The 20,947-nt window shown below is 36.0% G+C and overlaps 1 protein-coding gene and 1 long non-coding RNA gene across 4 annotated transcripts in view; one reads left to right on the top strand and one right to left on the bottom strand.

Annotated features, from left to right (window-relative positions):
• Positions 1-20,947, bottom strand: part of LOC121371346 (autophagy-related protein 2 homolog A-like) — a 97,254-nt gene that overhangs the window by 69,085 nt on the left and 7,222 nt on the right. For all 3 annotated transcript variants that reach the window (XM_041497163.1, XM_041497164.1, XM_041497165.1), the window contains exons 3-12: positions 20,113-20,274; positions 19,286-19,388; positions 18,588-18,801; positions 18,036-18,233; positions 17,278-17,374; positions 14,915-15,100; positions 13,795-13,923; positions 11,760-11,825; positions 5,227-5,494; positions 2,983-3,169 (exon numbers count right to left, since the gene is read on the bottom strand). In XM_041497163.1, the coding sequence (XP_041353097.1) occupies positions 2,983-3,169; positions 5,227-5,494; positions 11,760-11,825; positions 13,795-13,923; positions 14,915-15,100; positions 17,278-17,374; positions 18,036-18,233; positions 18,588-18,801; positions 19,286-19,388; positions 20,113-20,274 (1,610 nt within the window). The remainder of the gene's footprint in view (positions 1-2,982; positions 3,170-5,226; positions 5,495-11,759; positions 11,826-13,794; positions 13,924-14,914; positions 15,101-17,277; positions 17,375-18,035; positions 18,234-18,587; positions 18,802-19,285; positions 19,389-20,112; positions 20,275-20,947) is intronic.
• On the top strand, positions 1,659-3,742 carry LOC121371348. Its single transcript, XR_005957791.1, has 2 exons — positions 1,659-2,247; positions 2,959-3,742. It is a non-coding gene; the product is annotated as an uncharacterized LOC121371348 (long non-coding RNA).

Raw genomic sequence — 20,947 nt, 5'->3', positions numbered from 1 at the left:
TGAACTCTAGTGTATTTTAAAGAGATAATTCCCCGTTTCAATGTCACGGACTCACTCTATTTCGTCTTTATTATTTATGTGTTGTAGCTCTATAGATAACCAAACTTAGTTTCTTGTATCCATGTGTTTAAACTAGGGTCTGTGACTCTAAGCTTGCTTAAATGACCACTTCAATTATGTAGCCACCTGTCTATTATATTCCCTTGCTAATGGACAAATGCTAATACATAACAAAGAACACATTTTATATTATATGGATTGGCCGAAATTATTTGTTTAATCATCCTGTCGTCTGTATAAAATACACCACCCACATAATATATACACTTTATCCATTACTAAACCACAAAACAATACATGTATCATACCAGTGTTTCTGCCAGAAACATTTTTTTGGGTATGGCGCTATGGAATAGAATGCAACCACAGTCAACAGGGGGTATGGGGGACCTCCCCCAGAAAGAAAATGGGTTAAGTTTAGGGTTAGGGTTAAGAAAATCATACAGTAATGATAAGAGTAATTAATTTTGTCAAAAGATTAACTTTAAAAAAACAAATCTGCCAAAACGTTTGGGTATGGCACCATACCCATTTTACCCTTTGGCAGAAAGCCTGCATACATGTAATGATCAATTCAACATATTACCACCATATCACTTTTAGATTTCATTTCTAAAAACTGTTTCATTTAATGTGTATTGAACATACTCAGTAAATATAAAAACTTTTATGGGTAATATCATTCCCTGCAGTCAAATGTTTTAAAATGTATAAAATCTGCCGATTCAAGAGAAAACATTCAAGTTAAGGTTTGTGTTGTCAAATCAGTGTTCATTCTTGTGAGTATTATCATCATGATAAAAACCACAATATTTTGTACCACTTGGGAATAAATATATTTATTATAATCAAAACTTGTACTGTTTTTACTTTCGATATAGTATTAGTAATTTAAAATTGTATCTCTTGTACTCCTGCATGATAATATATGAATTATTATTTAGTAAACATCACATAATCCTGTATGATAATAATTATATGAATTATTATTAAGTAAAAATCATCTAATCTTGCATGATAAAATATTTATTATTATCAAGTTCAAGACATGTAACCCAGCATAATACTATTAACAAATGAGCTATTATCAATTTTAAGTCCAAACTTAAATTAAAGTGTTTATTTCAAAATGATCGTCAGTTCCTTATTCTATATTTTAATATTACAAAGAAAGATAATATTATTGTCCCAAATATTTTCTTCATTTACATTTGATTTATAACATCATTATAAAAAAAGAACATCACTGTATTTGAAACAAAACATTAATTGTCTAATTGGTTAAAGCAAATTTGGATACCCGATGTGTAAAGTGCATACATGTATACAAATTAACAGGCACAAAGCAATACTGACAACATTACAATTTAGCCATGAATTTCACTTTAGTATTATAAAATGTGATCCCCGTTGGTGGACCCATTGGGCTATTTCTCGTTCCAGCCAGTGATCCACAATTGGTGTAACAAAGGTCGTGATATGTACTATCCTGTTGTGGGATGGTGCATATAAAAGATCCCTTGCTGCTAATCGAAAAGCGTAGCCCATGAAGTGGCGACAGCGGGTTTCCTCTCTCTATATCTGTGTGGTCCGACGCCATATAACCGTAAACAAAATGTGTTGAGTGCGTCGTTAGATAAAACATTTCCTTCCTTCCTCTTATTATAAAATGTTGTTTTGTTTTTTAAAAATAAATTTAATTAACACCTGAAACTAATATGATCTAGTGTCAGAGATGGGGACCTGTATTACTACCTTAGTCATCTTATAGGCAAATGATTGTACCTAGCAACGTCATTGACATTTATACAAGATTATTACAACAGTAATAACAAACATGAAAATATGAAGGAAAAAACCCCTTTATGATATATGAGGTTAACAGTGAAAATGGAAGTAAACAGAAAACGTTAAAGAATAGAAGAACAGAAGATGGAAAGAAAGAGAGGAAGGAAAGAGAGATAGAAAGAATGAATATGCTGATGTGAAAATGCTAATTAATTATTTTGTTTTGTACAATCATAAATCAATGTGGAGGCCTAAAACAGTAACTTGCTTCTTAAAGTTAACTCTGAGAAGACACTGATGTCATTTCTAAAAATAGCTATTGACTCAACACAAATATCTCATTTTAACAGCTCCAGGAAATAGGGACTTATGCATAATACACTTCAGCTTCCAATTTATGTAAGTTAATAATGCTAGCTATCACTTACTGAACAAACATAGGTGGGCTGGGCTAAATGGAGTGACATTATATCTAATTGTTAAAAAATACAACCTGTATCTTCAAGACCAAACAAGGCATAGTACAGTAGCCTTCAGTCAAGACATAAAGAATAAAACAATAAACAATACTAGGAAAAACAATTCTGAGAGAACAGCAGCCTGGTTAATAGCGAGGTTTCTATTGCACACGGTTAGTGTGACCACTATGGACAGAAGCCATGATGTCATGGTTTTCTACATATTTGTGACATTTAACCCACAAAGCACTAACTGTACACATTTTCTTTTCATGTATATTGGGCTTGCTACATGTAAAAAAGTAAAACACAGACAGGCAATCCTGACAAGAAAGGCCCAATTTTAAAATGTAACTAATGGTTAAAATGGGTTAGGTTTAGGTGCATGTGCAGAGGGTAGGTAGGGGTGGGGGTTTGCGAAGTTGAAACCATGCTCCAAGCAAATTTTCTCTTTTTTAATGTATTTTTCTGGAGAGCATGATTCAACCACCTATAAACTTCGCTAGCAACAGACCCTCCCCTTACACAATTTCCTGCACATGCACATGGGGTTAGGATTTTTTCATTCATGTAAATGCTGTATTTTGCGTTTTGATGTTTATTTTGCCAGTGGAAAAGTAATACCTATATCCTGACTTTTTACTTCATAAAGGCAAGACAACACAAAATGACTCACCTCACAGTACTTTGGCGGTTTGTCGTCCACCGGTAGACCGAAACCCAGCAAGGAAGATGTAAAGTTTCTTCTTTCACAAAGGCACTCAGTGGTTTCAAACATGCCCAGCGTCACGTCCAGTGAAAGACTTTGGCCACTTCGAGATGTTTTTTGAGCTATCTGTAATGTCAGTGGTTTCCCTAGACAACTGAAAAATAAAATTATATAAAATTTCATATTTTATTTGAAGTTCTTAGTACTTCTGATGACTGTTAATTTAAAGATATGTATTGTGTGGAATATTAATGATGTGATAATTATGTACATTTTAAAACTACAGTGGACTCTGTCCAAACCAGCATCTGTCTAAAGCGGCACAGTTTTAAAGTCCCGTTTAGCTACTGTTAATTTATTAGGAATAATACTCTGTCTGCACCGGATGCGGTGTATTCCAGACTTCATATGCAAATTCAAGAACAAAAGAACTGTTTATGTAGTAGTTAACTCTGTCTACACTGGTACACTATCTTACCTCTACCAGCCAGTGGTCACCTTTTAAACAATGATGGCAGTTCCCAAGTAATTAGGACAACAAAGTGTTATGAAATAATTGCGCCTCTTTGAAGGCTTAATAAACAATGAACCACACCTGTAGTAATGGGTGTAGGTAGGAAGATAAATTGGAGTATTATTTGTATGTGTTCATACCTGCACTGCATTAAAACAATAAAACTCAGACCCCTGTTTCATGTGATTTTAATCAATAAAATAATGTTATTTATTCTGCTTGTTCTTTTAAATGTATTCTGGTTTGAACATATCTTTTTATTACAGTCAAATGTTAATATCCTTCTTTCAAAAGTCGGAACCGAACTTGTGTCCCAGGCCGCTTCTCACTGACGACCCATCGTATTTTGTTTATGTTGAGATTGATCGGTTTCTTAGAAACACAAATAGCTTTCAGGTTTATACCAATCACTAAAACAAACATTGCTTACCCTTGCTTTTACAGTTGTCTTACACATAGTCCAAACGTTTAGTTAATATGACGTTTTATTTAAGTTGGTATTTTCTAATCAGTAGCCTATATCGCAGGAACTGTAACTCTGGATGAACTCTGTCTAAACTGACATATTTTATTGGTCATAAGTGAATATGGTTTAGACAGAGTCCACTGTATTTCCTTCCAGCTTGAATTAATATGATTAATTGTAACAGCATTACAAGTCAACCTTTCCAGGATATGTACTATTGATAACTTCATCACACTTCAAATACCATAGAATATATATGAAATGCTGATCAGATTACTAAGCAAACACTTTTTATCCAACTGAAAAATAAATGCATAATAAGTGTAGTGTACATTACACTCAACACAACCAATCAGACTAAAGATCTATATTGACCTTTACTTGACCAACACAAATACAAGTATTGTTATGACTATTTTCACTGTCTCTAACACAGAAAGTCTCCATTCAATAGGTTTCCTTGCAATACACATTTCAAATTTCTATGATTACTATAAAATGGGTGGCTTGCCTATATATAGAGGATTCGTCAGGAGTATTTTTTAATATGGAAAATATCAACCGAGTGTATGTTAATCAGTATTTGTCTCGGCAGAGCCTCGACTAGACAAGGTTGATATTTTACATATTAAAAAACATGAGTAGCAAATTCTATTTATCCTATAACACTTCTAAAATAACATTTTAATTCCAGTTTTAGTAAACCACAGTACTAAAGTCACCGCCATCAGTAATGTGATGTCATCACGATTAGCACAAATTAGTTTGACGTCACACATTTTAAACAAATCTTTGAAAACGTTATGCTCAGGTACACAGGTCTTTTTGTAAGCTTTTAAGCAAATGGCCCATTCACAGCAATACATTACTTAGAGACCTTGCAAAGTTGCATACCATTTTTAACCGGGTTAATACACTAAATTATCACATGGGTTTATGACATGGAGATCATGGGTAAGTTATAGGACAAGTATATATATTCCATAGGTCCATTACACCAAAGGTATTCCCCTTCGACGCTCCACTACTCCAAGAGTACTAAACCTGACCCAAACCCTAACCATGGAATGAAGACATGTTGCAGTCCCACGTACATGAACACATGAAATAACAAATGGACAACTGCCATGAAGTAACATAACATTTATGATGTACATTACTGATGATATTTCAGAGTCACAGACCTTCAGAATAACAGGAGGTCCACACAAAAATGAGCCAAATAACTTACCCTAAATGATCGTAAGGCAACGCCTCTGAAAACTTGTCCCGTAAATGTGTTAATGAGGTCAGTCCAGCAAATGGAATCACTTTGACCTTGTTGAAAAATATTTCTGACATTTTCTTCAGTTTCTCCGATGCAGGTATGTCGGGACAGAAGTGGTCTCCTGGGGTGGAGGTGGGGTTTTCATGCAGGATGTTTACAGATATGAAACTGATCTTCAGATGGTGACGACTCAGCTCAGCTGATGGGTCATCTAGTAACTTCTGTAGCGCATCTACAAAAAAAAAGAAAAAAAAAAAAAGAGGAGGAAAATAATGAAAAAGGTACCACTGTAGATCCTGAAATTAACGTGTCCCTAAATTAATATGAGTGACGGTGGGCAGACTAAAATGCGACATGAAATTAATGTGAGTGGCCTCCCTTTGAAATATTACTTTCCTATTGTCCGAACCAAATTGTTAACAACTACAAAGAATTACTCTCCTACCTTTAATTGCTGTTAGATTTCCTCCAAAATTTGTCCAGACACAAATTGCAAAAAACCCACTACAAATATACAGATTCCACACACGAGACTGCAATGATGTCGCCGATATCGTCTTTGCTGAGATTGCATAGGCAAAAATACATGCAGTTTTCTGCCGTCTACCATGTTGCTTCTTTATGGAATACTCTTCAAGAGGGGTGAAAGCCTCCAAAGTATGTGACACAATTAATATGAAATCAATGATCTCTAGTGGTATCATTAAAAAAAAATTAATAATAATAAAAAATAATAATAAATAATATGATGTCATCACGTTTGCTTTTATATCATAACATGTTATGACGTTGTTAGATTAAGTCCTATCCTTTCACCCCTCTTGAAGAATATTCCAAAAAAATCAAAATGGCAGCTGGCACAAAAGTACATGCTTTTTGCCCTATGCGCTCTCAGCGGAGTCGATATAGATGACATAGTTATCATCTGGTATGTGGAATCTGTGTCATTGTAATGGGGTTTTTCAAGATTTCTGTCTGGACAAACTTTGGAGGAAATCTAACGGCAATTAAAGGTAGGAGAGTAATTTTTCGTAGTTGTTAACAATTTGGTTCGGACAATAATAACACACATCTGTGTACATTCAAGTTACAGGCATCTCCAAAATAAGATCAACTCACTAACATGACAGTTAACCTGCTTAGTCCCTGTTGTTTTTGGTGAGATCAACTGAAAGCATACTTTTGTGGCAATCATTTACGTAACATGTATAGTTACCTAAACCTGGCTAAACATCTGGCATACATGTACTATTACAACTGTATGCCAACAAAGTTGCAGGCTGAACTAGAACAGTGAAGACAAAGAAATGGTCAACCACAATATTAGCTTGCTAAAACCTGCGAAAGATCGTGTCGGTTTTTGACAGGGTGGCCACTGGCCAAAGACCCTGCAATCCTCACACGTGACTGACATCTTGCTAGACAACTGGACAGTTAGTCTGTCTCATCTACGATGAATTTTGCTCCAGTTATTTTATAAATGTATTAGAATTTTAATCTTTGTTTGTTTCACTAGCGAGTGACACATAGCTTACTGGACCATTCGACAATTAGTCTGTCTCGCCTACAATAAATTGTTTTCCAGTTTGTTTGTTTTTGTTTTTGTTTAAATAACGTGGGACACATATATAAAAAAGAAAGAAAGAAATGCTTAATATTATTAATGTGAATAACAAAAACTTGAATTTTTTGCATTAATATTATGATCGCATTAATTTCAAGTCAACAATCTAAATGAGAAGAATGAAGTATAACAAGAGGCTCATGGGCCTAAATAGTCACCTGAATGTATTGTTGACCCGATCTACCAGTCTCATGGAATGCAAGATTCCCATTTTACAAGAGGGGTGGGGTGGGGGGTCGGAATGATCAAATTAATGATTTTGTTTCTCCATGGGTCAAGGACACTAATCACCAAATTTAGCTGGAAATGGTGTAAAGTTGTGAAGAAATATCAGTTTAAAATGCATTTCTATTTATAACTATAGCAAACTTCACTCTCAACCCAGGCTACCTGACTAATGGGGTAAATGACATTAATGAAATTCAAAAATTAGATTACCATCTATTTATCTTTAAATATATAAAGACTATTTGGTTATAGCATTCCCGAAGGGTATTCAAATATTCGTATCTCCTAAGTTCAAGGGCCATAAATCTGTCAAAAATGGGTAAATCACCTAGAAAGCCAAACTTGATCTGTAACAGTTCATGATAAAGCTATACACAAATGTTCGGTTAAATATCTTAAGAATTTTAGGCCATATAATTGGCTGTTGGGATGTTCGGACCAGACTGCTATCCTTAGGGGAATATGCATTTGTTTGAGGCCATGTGAAGTAGAAAAGAAAACTATATGTAGGACAGATGGATGGATGGAGGGATGGACAGACAGGACAGAGACGAAACCTACATTCCCCTCCGGTTGGACCTGTAAGCAACTTAACCCTTTCCGACTATGGAATGGGAAATTCCGTTAAAAAAAAAATCACCGTTCAAACTACAGAACGGGCAATCCCGTTGTGTGTTTTCAGTTTGTATTTACAACCAAATTTGTCACAGTGCTAACAACAACATCCTGTAGAAGTGTTACTTTTCAGCCTATTTGGTATAAGTGTTCTGTTAACTACAATGGCGACATCCATTTTCTATAATACGACCTTCACGGAAAATTACCGCGATAGTGATGTTTTATCGTAATGAAACAGTGATAATTCCGATGGAATTCCACTAGTTGAAATATTATTACGAATTCAAGATGACATACAACTTTCGAGATTTGCACGTGGTCGGGAACATTTTCTAAATGGGTTTATTCATTTACACATTTTCATAGAAATTTGGTATGTTTTTATAACCAGTGATTTTGTTTAATATACCTCTATATACAGTGAAACTCCTCTATTAAGACCACCTGTGGGACTTATGAAAATTGGTCTTAATAGTGGGGTGGTCCTATTACCGAATTACTAACATTTAGAAGGTTTTTAAAGTTTTAATTGTGTTGTGTATAAAGTGATAAAAAAAACAACAAAAGAAATGTACTACAAATATTTATTTGAATTATATAATATATTTGTCAACATGAAATGAACCGTACAATATAACTGAGCACTAAGAAAATGAAAATTAAAAATGTACATGTATATAAAGTCAATCAGTATGCATGTGTGAACTCTGGATCTTAGTTAAAAAACGTGTCTATTGTTGACTGCTTAGATGAACACTTAACATGAACAGCCCGAGTTTCAAGTTCCTCTTGTGCTTTCTGCATCAATTCTGGGACACCATCAATCTCTTTTGTCAAACAGAACATACTAATCTCTCTTAGCCACTTAAGCGCATCTTGGTGGTTGATAATCAAGCTACCCTCAGTTTTGTCGTCATCATCGCTGTCATTTACAGATGATTCCCATTTTCCTCACTTTCCTTTCCATTGATTCTGTGCACTAGTGTATCCTCCCAGTCTTCTTCTAAATTCTCACAAACGGGCAAATCAAAGTCCATGTTTGAATATTCCTCAACACTCATGGGATCATCTATCTCAAGTCTACCATTTGCCATGACAACTAGCTCACGAAGTTCACTTAGGGGCACATCATCATCGGAATCATCATCTTCATTTGTTGGCGTGGCAGCACTGCGAATACCAGCCTTTGCAAAACATCGCTTCACAGTTTTCGTTCTCACATCTTTAACTGCAGCTTTCAACCACTGTACAGCATCCAACACAGAGACACTTTTTGCAACATCAGCTGAGCTGACATTTTCTTCACTGTCCAGTCGAGCTATCACTGATCTGAGAAGCCGTTTTCTATAACCCATCTTCATAGCCTGGATAATGCCTTGGTCTAGTGGCTGCAATTTCGACGTTGTATTGGCAGGAAGAAACACGACTTTCACGTTTGTTAATTTTGTACTGGCATGTGAAGTGGCATTATCAAGAAGAAGTAAAACCTTACGTTTTGATAGTCTCATGCGTTTATCAAAGTCCTTTATCCATTCTGTGAACAGGAATCCTGTCATCCTGGCTTTCTTGTTCGATTTCCATGTCACTTGAAGACGGGCAACGTTTATGTTCCGAAAACAACGTGGTTTAGCTGCCTTTCCAATCACAAGTGGCTTGTCGAAGTGACCTTCCATATTTACACACAAGGCTACAGTTATTCGATCTTTGGATTTTTTGCCACCTTTGCATTCTTCACCCCGTACTCGTAATGTTTTGTCAGGTAGAGCCCGATAAAACAGTCCAGTCTCGTCCATGTTATAAATGTCACATGAAGCGTAACCCGAAACAATGTCAGGCAACTTTTCCATCCACTTTGCGACATCCTCGTCTGAAACGCTGGCACTTTCTCCACTGATTATTCCAAAGGCTATATTGTGTCGTTGCCTGAATTTGTTTAACCAGCCATTTGAAGCCTTAAACTCACTTTCTGCAATTCCATGTTCAGTTGCATATTAAAAAGCTTTCATTTTTAACATGGGGCCTGAAATCGGTACATCTATACCGTGCATGCATTGAAACCATTCCCACATTAATGTATTCAGCTGTTCTACGGGAGAACGTACACATAAACGTTTTCGATCATTATCTTTATTTTTCTCGTAGCCATTCAAAATCTCTGCCTTTCTTTTCAATATTAACTGTACTTGAGTTTTTCCGATACCGAATTTCTCTGCAAGCGTGCGTTGACTTTTTCCTGGACTGTCATTTATTAAAGTAACTTTTTGTTTCAAAGTCAATTCACAGCGTGATTTAACCTTTTTGGGGGTACCCATTTCAAACGTTAATATTACCTCTGCCGATATAATGGAAGAAATACGGCATTCGTAGTGTTTACCGTTTACCTCACTTCGACAGGGTCAAATAAAAATTTAAAAAAAACTCACTTTGTGGCCTCAGTCATTACACATCTCAATAACAGATAACAACACTTCTTTTGTTTCCTAGTGAATTAGTCGGTAAATTTATTCTATTGTGTCCTAATTATCATTAACACATTTTATTAGACTCGGTAGATTTAGGCTGTATCTTCGAACAACAGGTACATAAGCATTAAACACGTGTCATGCCGACTTCTGACCTGTATCGTTTCTTTCAACATCAAACGTGAATATAGCGACTTTCCGCTGGAATGGCTATTGCAATTTGTATAGACAGTTTATTGGTTACAATGCTCTTTAATTGACGCGTGGAACGGCTGTTCTCGTAATCCGAATGAGTGTCGGCTCTACAGTCTGATGACTGGCTTGCAGCCAATCAGCGCGTTACATCGCTTCATTAATATTAATCAGTTACAATGTTTTCCGGAAACTGAAAGTTGGTTATGTGAACAGATTGCGATGGGCGGTTTTTCAACGACTTAAACGTGTATCTCTCTTTAACAGTTTTAATTCATTTCAAAAGACAGAACATTGGTGTTTACTTTACTTCCTGTTACCTGTTCCAGTCTCGGCTAAAACAAAGCAAGCATTAAATTTAGATCAGTTATTGTTGAACAGCCTTGGGAATGAACAAATATGAGGTATTGATATCGTAATTTGGTCGCACTGGCGGGGTCGAAATATACGCAAAACGACGACCGGGACTGACTTTACTGGTCGTAATCCGCAATAGCGGGGTGGTCTGAATACCGGGTAATTTTTACTATTAAATATGAAGGAAATATTCGGGTCTTCTAAAAAGTGGTCTGTTTAGTGGGGTGGTCTTAGAATCGGGGTGGTCGTTAGGTGGGGTTTCACTGTATGTATAATAATGAGCTCCTTCTCATAGAAAACTTACTTACGTTTACAAATATGCTTGAACCAGTCTTCTACTATGAATAATAAATAAGTTATCATCAAAAAACCATCTGTAAATGTATCCTTTGTTTAACTGTCGAATATATCAATTCCTGGGGCACTTTGAAGACAATGGGTTAACGAGTCTGAAAGGGTTAAAACTATGTAATGGGCAGTAACTCTTAAATTATCTATCCATAGTGCTAATGGCTTTATTTGCAAAATATATAATTTATAATATTTATTTAGTTGCAAAAGGAAGAAAGAAGGAATTTTTTTTTCATTTAACAATGCACTCAAGACATTTTTATTTATGGTTATATGGCACTGGACATATGGTCAAGAACCACACAATCAGATAATTAGAGAGGAAATCTGCTGCCATCACGCCATGGGTCACTCGTTTTGATTGCTACATCAGTTGTAGAACACTGGTTGGAATGAAAAATAGCCCAGTGAGCCCATCGATAGGGATCAATCTTAGATCTTTTGTTCATGAGGTGACAACTTTACCATTGGGCAAAGTTCTGCCTCTAACTGCATAACTGCAAAAAATACTAATTCTGAATGTATAAACAAATACATGTTTTTCCGACTTTAAGACCTATTAGTTTTTTCCTACCAATCATTTGTGCTTGGAAATAGATTTTAAAATAAAAGAAATATGAATCGTTTCTTGAATAAGATATCAAGAAGTAAAAAGTAATGATTACCTTTTGATTTTGGAACTGATGGACTTCGTCTAGATGTCAATCCAGCAACTTCACTTCTTTGATAAGCTGAAATTAAATAGTTAAATATGTCTAATATATGCAATTATGTGGGATATATAAAAAAAGTACCCAGAGGCAAGCCTCATGTTAGTATCAAACTTTATACCACTTCGAGTGTGATTTTTGTAACCCACATGGTTGCATATGATCAGTCTTAAAGTCTTCTATTAGTCTGTGTCCTCGCTGCTCCATTTAAGCGGGGCGGTCCACCCCTCTATTGCATTTTGCTGCCCTCCTTTCACGTTCTCCGCCCTCCTTTATTTTTCTGCGCCCCTCTTTATTTTCCAACACCCTACTATATTTTACAGCACCTATCGCCGCTATTTCCAAATGCACACTTTTTTCCACACGTAAAAAACACAATGATCAGTCTGCACACTGGACATCAAAGGAAACAAGCCATGTTGTGTACGAAAAAGCAATTGACAAAACATTTACGACAGTTACTGTAACGTAATTTAACTATTTTTAACAGCCTCTATTTTGTCCCATACCTGTATCCATTTGTATGTTTAATACAGACAATAAAAGTTATATTTTATTTGAGCAATGAAAACATTTTTATTTTTTACGGATTCGGCAATTTCCGATTAAAAAAATCCCCCACTTATTTGTCGCCAAATTTGTCGCGTGCTCAGAACGGTCATTGTGTCTTTTGTTTCCACTAACTATCGTCTGTTATTTTGTCCTCAATTGCAGATGTAATTGGTTGTAACTGATGATGTTTTACTCTGTCATTCTGTTTATTCAGTAGTTCTTTATAAAATATTGTAAACTTTTAATTTTGGGGGATATCACTGCTTATAAAAATAACGGAAGTAGTAGTGTTTATCATTAAAATCATTTATCTTGGATGCCAAATAATATGTACACCGCCTTTACAAAAACGAAACTATTTTTTTTTTTATCAGCTGGCGATAATATTTTATCACAGCGATCGATTCATTCGATGAAGATGGAAAAAAATAAATTATCCGACATTAGGGGATCACTTTACAAACATCTTTATTGTTTTTCGTACATCTTTAAATCTTTATTAAAATAATAATATTAAAACTTTGATCGGTTCAGCAAAACCGGAACTGCCCGTGAATGTCAGACCGATAACATCTTCAGTTCAATTAAAAGACAAATCTGCTTGTATTTCGTATGCACTTTTTTGTAGGCAAAATAAGGAGTAGGTCTTTTCACAGTCTACCAACACACAACAATATACCCACCCCCCCTTTTTTTTTTTTTGCTTTTTTTAAGGGTGTGGTGCTGCGTTCGTTCATTACTCGATTAATGTAAAAATTATGTCATTAGGGAACGTCATGTCTAATGACATTATTTTATATGGGCAAATTGTCTTATTGAGCGTTACTGTTTATGCACCAAAAATAAAGTATGAAGTTTTAATGTTATTATTAGCAAGTATAATTCAAATTTAATTATGAGTATTGTCTGTTGTTTTTTATGTTCATAAGGTATGAACAAAAATAATCATCCGCAAACTTATGTCAGAACCGCTTCGCCAATTGACACAGTTTGCGGATGGTTTTTTTGGTTCATACCCTGATGAACATCAACGAAATAACAGACAATTCTTAAATATATCAGCTATCTGGTCTGTTAGAACAGAGTTTACTAATATTTAATGCCATTCACAGACGACATATTCTGTTGGAATTGAAACGTGTATGCCTATTATGATATTGCTGGGGGTTTTTGTGGGTGTTTTAATGTGTGTGTGTGTGTGTTTATATTTAGTGGGTTTTTTAAAATACATATATTATCCCCAGCACAATCTGACCATGTCAAGGTTTGAGAAGTAAAATAATGAATGTATTATTTACAACATGGATGGATGAATGAATGAATATGAAGGGATGAATGACTAGTTGAAGGAACGTTTAACAACACCCCAACATAAAATACACTATTTAGAGGTGCTTGACACATGGATTGCTACGTTTTCTCAATCTGAGATACTAACACGTGACAGTGCTGCTGGTGCGGGCAGTGCTGCCGCTGTAGTTGCTGGAGATGGAACACTCCATGTCAGACAAGCTTCTTTCTTTGTGGCTGTGGGTCGACAAGTACAGCTCCTCTTCCTGGAGCTCTCCTGTAGAACGAAATCAACACATCAATACATACAAGGCATCATTCTCACCACAGCCACTAAGTTTACAAAACCTTCCAGTAGTATTCCTTAAACAAATACTGCTTGAGACAAGACCCTATATCACGGGTGTAGTACAATTAATTAATACTTGGTTAAAATATTTTGTTATTTTAATTGTCATATGAAAATCAAATTGCAAAGAGATTCAATGTGATCTTCATGGTTGACTGACTAACATTATGTTGAAAAACAAAGATAGGAAATAGGATTCTACAACAACTTATCCTGATAGTATTAATAAACTACCAGCATAGTTGGTCAACCCAAAGCAGTTAGTCTGTCAATTTTAGATTATCATATTTCTTATTATGAGCTACTGACTCCCCTAGTACACTAATTGATTAGATCTAACCCTGGATAATAATCATGCATGTTAAACAAATCATCAAATTTACAATAATGTTAATATTATTATATAACTAGATGTAATCCGTGCTTACTGTCGGAATGATTGAAAACTGTTAATGACGTCATTATAGGTACTATATTAATACCATGATACTACCGAGAGTGAGAGTGAGAGTGAGAAAATGAGAGTGAGTGAGTGAGTGAGTGAGTGAGTGAGTGAGTGAGTGAGTGAGTGAGTGAGTGAGTGAGTGAGAGAGAGAGAGAGAGAGAGAGAGAGAGAGAGAGAGAGAGAGAGAGAGAGAGAGAGAGAGAGAGAGAGAGAGAGAGAGAGAGAGAGAGAGAGAGAGAGAGAGAGACAGACAGACAGACAGACAGAGAGTGAGAGACAGACAGACAGAAAGACACAGAGAGAGACAGAGAGAGAGAAAGAGAGACACATCTGCAAGACCACAATCTCAAGGCAGTGATTTGGGAGTAATAAACTGATTTTGAAAAATAATAAACCCAAAACAAATTAATCTTGTTGTAGCAAAGATAAACAATGCCACTTGAACCACAATGCTACTTCAGTAATAATACCTACCTACTGACTGCATCACCGACTCGTCACTGTATAAATCTGAGTGTAATGAGACAGGACTCCGGTTCTGTCCCAGACGAGTTGACTGCAGGTGACTCTGTAACTCGCGCTCCACACGCTGGAAATCACTCTCTCTCATCGGCTTATCCTTGCTGGATCTTTTTGTAAACCTGCCACCTCTGCAGGTTGCTAGAGGAAAAGTTATGGTTACATTGAGGACTGCAAAAAATAACTTAATGATACAGGTTATTGGCTTTATCATGTGAATGTAACAATGAGGAACTCCAAAATTGTCCTGAACAGAATAAAGCCAATACCCTATGTCATTAACCTGTTATTGTTTTTATCCTGCAACTCAAGAAGTGTGGGGAAATCATCTTTATTCCAAATTTTGTATATGCTCACAGTAAAGAATGAAGTGTTTTGTAGCATAACATACAATTAATGACTTCATTGTTGCGAGATGTTTATGAAATTGTAGGGAGAGACCTTATCAGAGTATGACAAATATTTTGAAAAGTCACTAGCCACAGGGCTAGTGGGTTTGTGAAAACCACTAGCCCACCAAGATAAAGCACTAGCCCAAATTCCTGATCAATTATAACTGGATTTTTATATAATTTTTGTAACATTACACATTTACGAGTATAACAGTAAAATAAAACAAACACTTAAATCATGTTGTAACTTTCAGTTTTTTGTCGTGTCGTACGTTTTGTTTATTGTCAAGTGTGATCCATCGTCATTGTCCCGTTTTTGTTTTTGCCCTCCCCCGGGGAAATATAACTGAGCAAACTCTTGGTTGGTATCTAAAAGCACTATCAAAATAATTAAATTTAAATGAGGGTACAACAGTGTGACACACAGTAATAGATGGTTCAGTGTATTTGGTAGTTGGTTATATATTTAGGGCCTACTATTTATGTCGCCAGGAACGGTGATGCCAAATACAGGGCATTATTCCCTGTCAGACCGATATCAAAAGAATATAACGGCGACATCTAATCCGTTGTTAATTGATGAACAAAAAAGGTATTATCTTGTATCGGCAGCTGTGACGTATTATCCAAACCGCTACACGTAATAGGCCAAGCCGAGTCATTGCATATGCGGTTACCATTAAAGTAAATTGTTTTCCTGATTGCCGATAACCACATGTTAGCGAAGTGTTAAATTAGAAAACAATAGGTAAATAAAACAAACACTGAAATTCAAAGCATGGCTGGGGTTTACTTGATTGAGATTAACCTGTCGTCGCGATTGGTGATTTCCAAGTTCTTAGCCTAAAACATATGTGCGAGATTAACTACCACGTGACGTGTCTAACCAATCAAAACACGCATGTCATTAGACTTTATTTCCTGTGCCAGAAACTTGAAAGGGAAAGGTAAACAATGCATGATGTAACTGTGACGATGTAGAGATAGCATGTTACTGCAGTTTGCAGACCTAGCTCAAGTGGATTATTATTATATACTGATTGCGTTGTTGATATTATTCGATGACAAACGTCACAATCAAATTTATTAAACGAAATTTCAGCCGAGAGAAAAAGAAAGAAAGAAAGAAAAAAAACCCGCGATGACGAGAGGAGGAGGGAAACCACTAGCCCACAGGGACTAGTGGTTTTGCCTTTCTCACTAGCCCAAACTTAAAAACCACTAGCCACGGGCGTCGGCCTAGCGGATTTGTGTAACTCTGCCTGTTGGTCAATCGCAAACGTTAAACGTTAATAAATATTGTTTAAAAAAAAAAAAAAAATCTAAACACATCTTCTATGATACAATTACTTACCAGTGCTGTTTATTTACATCCAAAATTTAATGCTGAGAAGACTTAAAACAACAGCAATTAACAACAAACTCAATAGCGTATACACACTACAAAGAATTGTCAATCTAAGGTCATTGTTCTTAGCCAATCAGAATAAGGTATTTGCTTAATTAGCATTAACTGCGGACTCAGTGTGGTGGTAAAAATAGACATTGGTTTTTAGTTTATACTTGGGCACTTCAGAGAAATACTGCAGGCATGAAATTGAAAACAATGTTACACACTGTTATTGTTAGACTGCTAAATCTCACTGGTGGTAAAATATTGTGTTACATTTGTGTTTAATTATCTGCAGGAGGTATGACCTTTTAAATGAACTTTGAGCAAACTTGCAATTTTATGTTATTTATAAGGTGATGAAGTTGGGGATGGGCTTATTTACGAATGAGGGCCTAATTTCTTAAATGCTATCAAAACGGAGGGGGGCTTATTTAAAGACATGGGCTTATTTCCGGTCAAATACGGTACTACTGACGTCTATGGGATTTGATTTGGTAGTATACACCCAATAATGGGTTTATTGTCTAACATACCTGGAGCTGCGAGACCACCAGCCAGCTCGAGAATCCCGTGAAACTGACTGGGAGACAACAGCAGGTGAAAGGCTCCAAACTGACACACCAGTTCAAGCTGAAATGACAGACAGTAAAAATAAATTTGTTAAGTTGCAACAGAACATATACATGTACTTATAAATATACAAAAATAATATAATAATTAAACTGTAACATAAGTATTGGAACATTCAATATTTGAAATTATGATTATGTCCCTAAATAGCAGAACTAGGCAGGCTTCTATTTATTTCGCGACGCTCTGAGATCCGGCCTCTAATCAAGGCAGGTTTCTATTCAAGGCAGGCCATCTATTCAATAATTTACGGTAGTCAATTCGTCAAACACATTATGGCCACGCAAAGGTGTTCGAGCCAACAAGGTTATTAATGAATCTGAATCTTTTTTAGATTTTTATAATATGGTTGGTATGGAACCATAAAAAAGTACATGACAGATTGGTACACGTTTTTTTTCTCTTTCTGGGAACTGATGTCAAAGGTTTGCATAACACATGGGAAAATACAAGATGTACCTTGGATCTCACCATTTATGGGGAGCAATCAGTCTCGCTCCCCATCCTAACAATAGTTCATGGAAAGTATTTTTAGCTCCCCTTAACATGTAAATTTATTTGGTATCAACATGGTAATATCTTAAATGGCTAATAATCTATGTTATGGGAGCAATTAATCACTCCCCTAAAATTGTTTTCAGGGCAAAGTCTGCTAACCAACCTTTGGCCCTGGCAAGGCATCCTGTTGCTTCAGCTGAACCTTCAGCTCCTGTTTCCCTGTCAACACAGCTATCTGGATGGGCTGGGAACCACTCAGTGGTAAAGACCCTAATGACTTGGGCTGAGTGGTAACTTGTGACATCTGCAGTGGCACCTCGGAGGAACTAGTGTACAGAGAGTTGGCTGTAGACTCAAAAATCTGCAATTCAATAAACAATACATGTGTTTATTTTTATAACCACTAAATTGCTGAGGACCTAATACATATTTTTATCATTTACAAGTATCATTAGTTTGTAAAGGTTCAATCCCTGTCAATTTCCATGTGGCTGCATTGGATCAATCTTAAACTAGTGCCCCACGACTGGTGTATCAGATGATGTGGTATATGTGGTCTTGTCTGTGGGGAAACCTGCATACAAAAGATCCATTGGTGCTAATAGAAAAATGTTGTGTGTTTCCTCTCAAGACAATGTGTAAGAATTATCATACGACTGACATCCAGTAGCTGGTGATTAATTATCTAATATGCTCACAAATAAAAACCACCAACCTTAGTAGAGCTATCTGTGGTAGATAGAGATCCTGACGGGTTGCAGAAGACGTTGTCGAAGTAGAATGTGATGCCGACGACGTGGATGTTTTTGTGGACGAAGGCCGCGGGTTCATTGAGGTGTCCCAGACTCGGGTCATCAACAGGACTGCCTTGCTCCTCCGTCTGTTCCTCGACATTCTGCTCAGTGGCCATGTCATCAAAATAATCCATCCTGGGGATTGTCAAATACTTATAATATTATATATTTTCAGTTCAATAAATGAATGAACAAATGTTTAACGACACCCCAGCACAATAATAGGGATCAGCCATTGGGTGTCAAACAAGGTAATATGTCACTCTGTATGTTAGACATAAAAGTCTATTTCTTAACATTAAAACTGTGGTCCCACGAACAAAAAACAAACAAAAATGTATGCAATTTACAGATCATTTGACTAATTTGTTATTAAATACAAATTAGAAACCACAGAGAACAGTACAGTAATGTTATAATTCAAACTTTACGCAGTCATGATAAATGATGACACACTGTAGGTGAGATGATGATTCATCCATTAAGATGTTTTGTTTGTTGTTAGATCTGTACATTTATATGTCTATATAATTTTGTTATAATTATAACTCAAGTTTTTTTTCTCTTAAAAATTTGTTTGATCATCTGAATTAATTAAAAAGGTAAGAAAGTATCAGACCTGTCAATTCTGACCTCTAGAGCCACTCCCTTATCAGCTTCATTGGGCAGGTGTTCAAGACGGATTGTTGTACCAGAAAATGACATCTTGATTCGGGATAAAACTGAAAACAGCCAAACAAATGTCAGTGTTTAGCACAGTGAAAGTCCTCAAAACTGAACACTCTGTAAACTGAAATTGCCTCAAAACTGGATGTTTTAACAAATATTTTTAAATAGCAGCATAAAAAAGAACCTCTCTAAACCGGATATCTTTTTACTTGGTTGCACTGGGTATCTGGTTTAGAGGAGTTTCACAGTATAACACGTACAACTTAAGACTAACAAATCGCTTGGATGACAGCAATTACATACTGAATGCACAAACCAAATAGGCTTCTTTTTAAAAATATTTTAACACATCCTGTGCTAGTAAAAACTTCAAAGACCAGAGTTGTATGGGTTAGAGTTTACAAAAGCTTTGAATCTAAACTTTTTAATTCTTATGAAAATGGGGCTTCATTACCTGTGTGAAAATCTGCACCCCTTGAAGTTCATTACCTGTATCAATAGCCTGTGTGAAGATCTGCACCCCTTGAAGTTCTTTACCTGTATCAATAGCCTGTGTGAAGATCTGCACCCTTTCAAGTTCATTACCTGTATTAATAGCCTGTGTGAAGATCTACACCCCTTGAAGTTCATTACCTGTATCAATAGCCAGTGTGAAGGTCTGCACCCCTTGAATTGCATTACCTGTATCAATAGCCAGTGTGAAGATCTGTACCCACTGAATTGCATTACCTGTATTAACAGCCTGTGCGAAGATCTGCACCCCTTGAATTGCTTTACCTGTATCAATAGCCTGTGCGAAGATCTGCACCCCTTCAAAAGGATCCACTTCACTAATGTTTCCCTCGGTTGTTTTTTCCGACCGGAGGACCTCTTCCGCGAGCTGCAGACTGGAGGTCATACTCATGCTGTTTATCATCGACAACGTGTCCAGAGTTGCTCCTGAAAAAACACAAATTACATCATGTTTAATCTAGTCCATATATTAAAATCTTGAAACTATATCAGTCTAATACAGAGTTCATACACTTTGATATTGAACAAATTCCATTACTTTTTAAAGGAATTTTCCATGACCTTTTTGATGATTTGTTTCTGTGATCATTAAAGGGAGAGTAAACTCAAACAAGAGCCTTATGTGTTGGAAAGATGCAATCCCGGACCACCAACACATACTGACACTTTAACAAATGAAAAACGCTTAATTTTAGAGTTAATAAAAAAACATGATTATTTCTGCCAACTGGGGGCAGCCATTTTGTTTTGTTTTTGTGACGTCTGGTGGTATAGCTTGGGGCGAAGTGACGTCAGCTCCGTCAAACTCCTCTATGCACAGTGTAAACAAATGCTCTAATTTATGACAAGGTGCTTCACTTTCATCAACCTGACTTGTAAAACAACATAAATGACTTGATAGTATAATAAACTAATTAACTAAATATATTTCAATTTGTATCAATAGAACAAAATGGAGTTACAGTATTTTTCTCTTTTAAAAAATCCAAAGAAAAAAAGCATATTATTAGGCCTATTGGTAGGGTACGTTCGAGCAAAAACGACCACTCACGATACCCAAGTGATAATTTTCTTTTCTTTGGGACTACGTAATTAGTCA

The sequence above is a fragment of the Gigantopelta aegis genome, chromosome 4 (genome assembly GCF_016097555.1).
Source record: "Gigantopelta aegis isolate Gae_Host chromosome 4, Gae_host_genome, whole genome shotgun sequence".
In the NCBI taxonomy this organism is placed as follows: Eukaryota; Metazoa; Mollusca; class Gastropoda; order Neomphalida; family Peltospiridae; genus Gigantopelta; species Gigantopelta aegis.
This window is presented reverse-complemented; position numbering and strand designations above follow the sequence as displayed.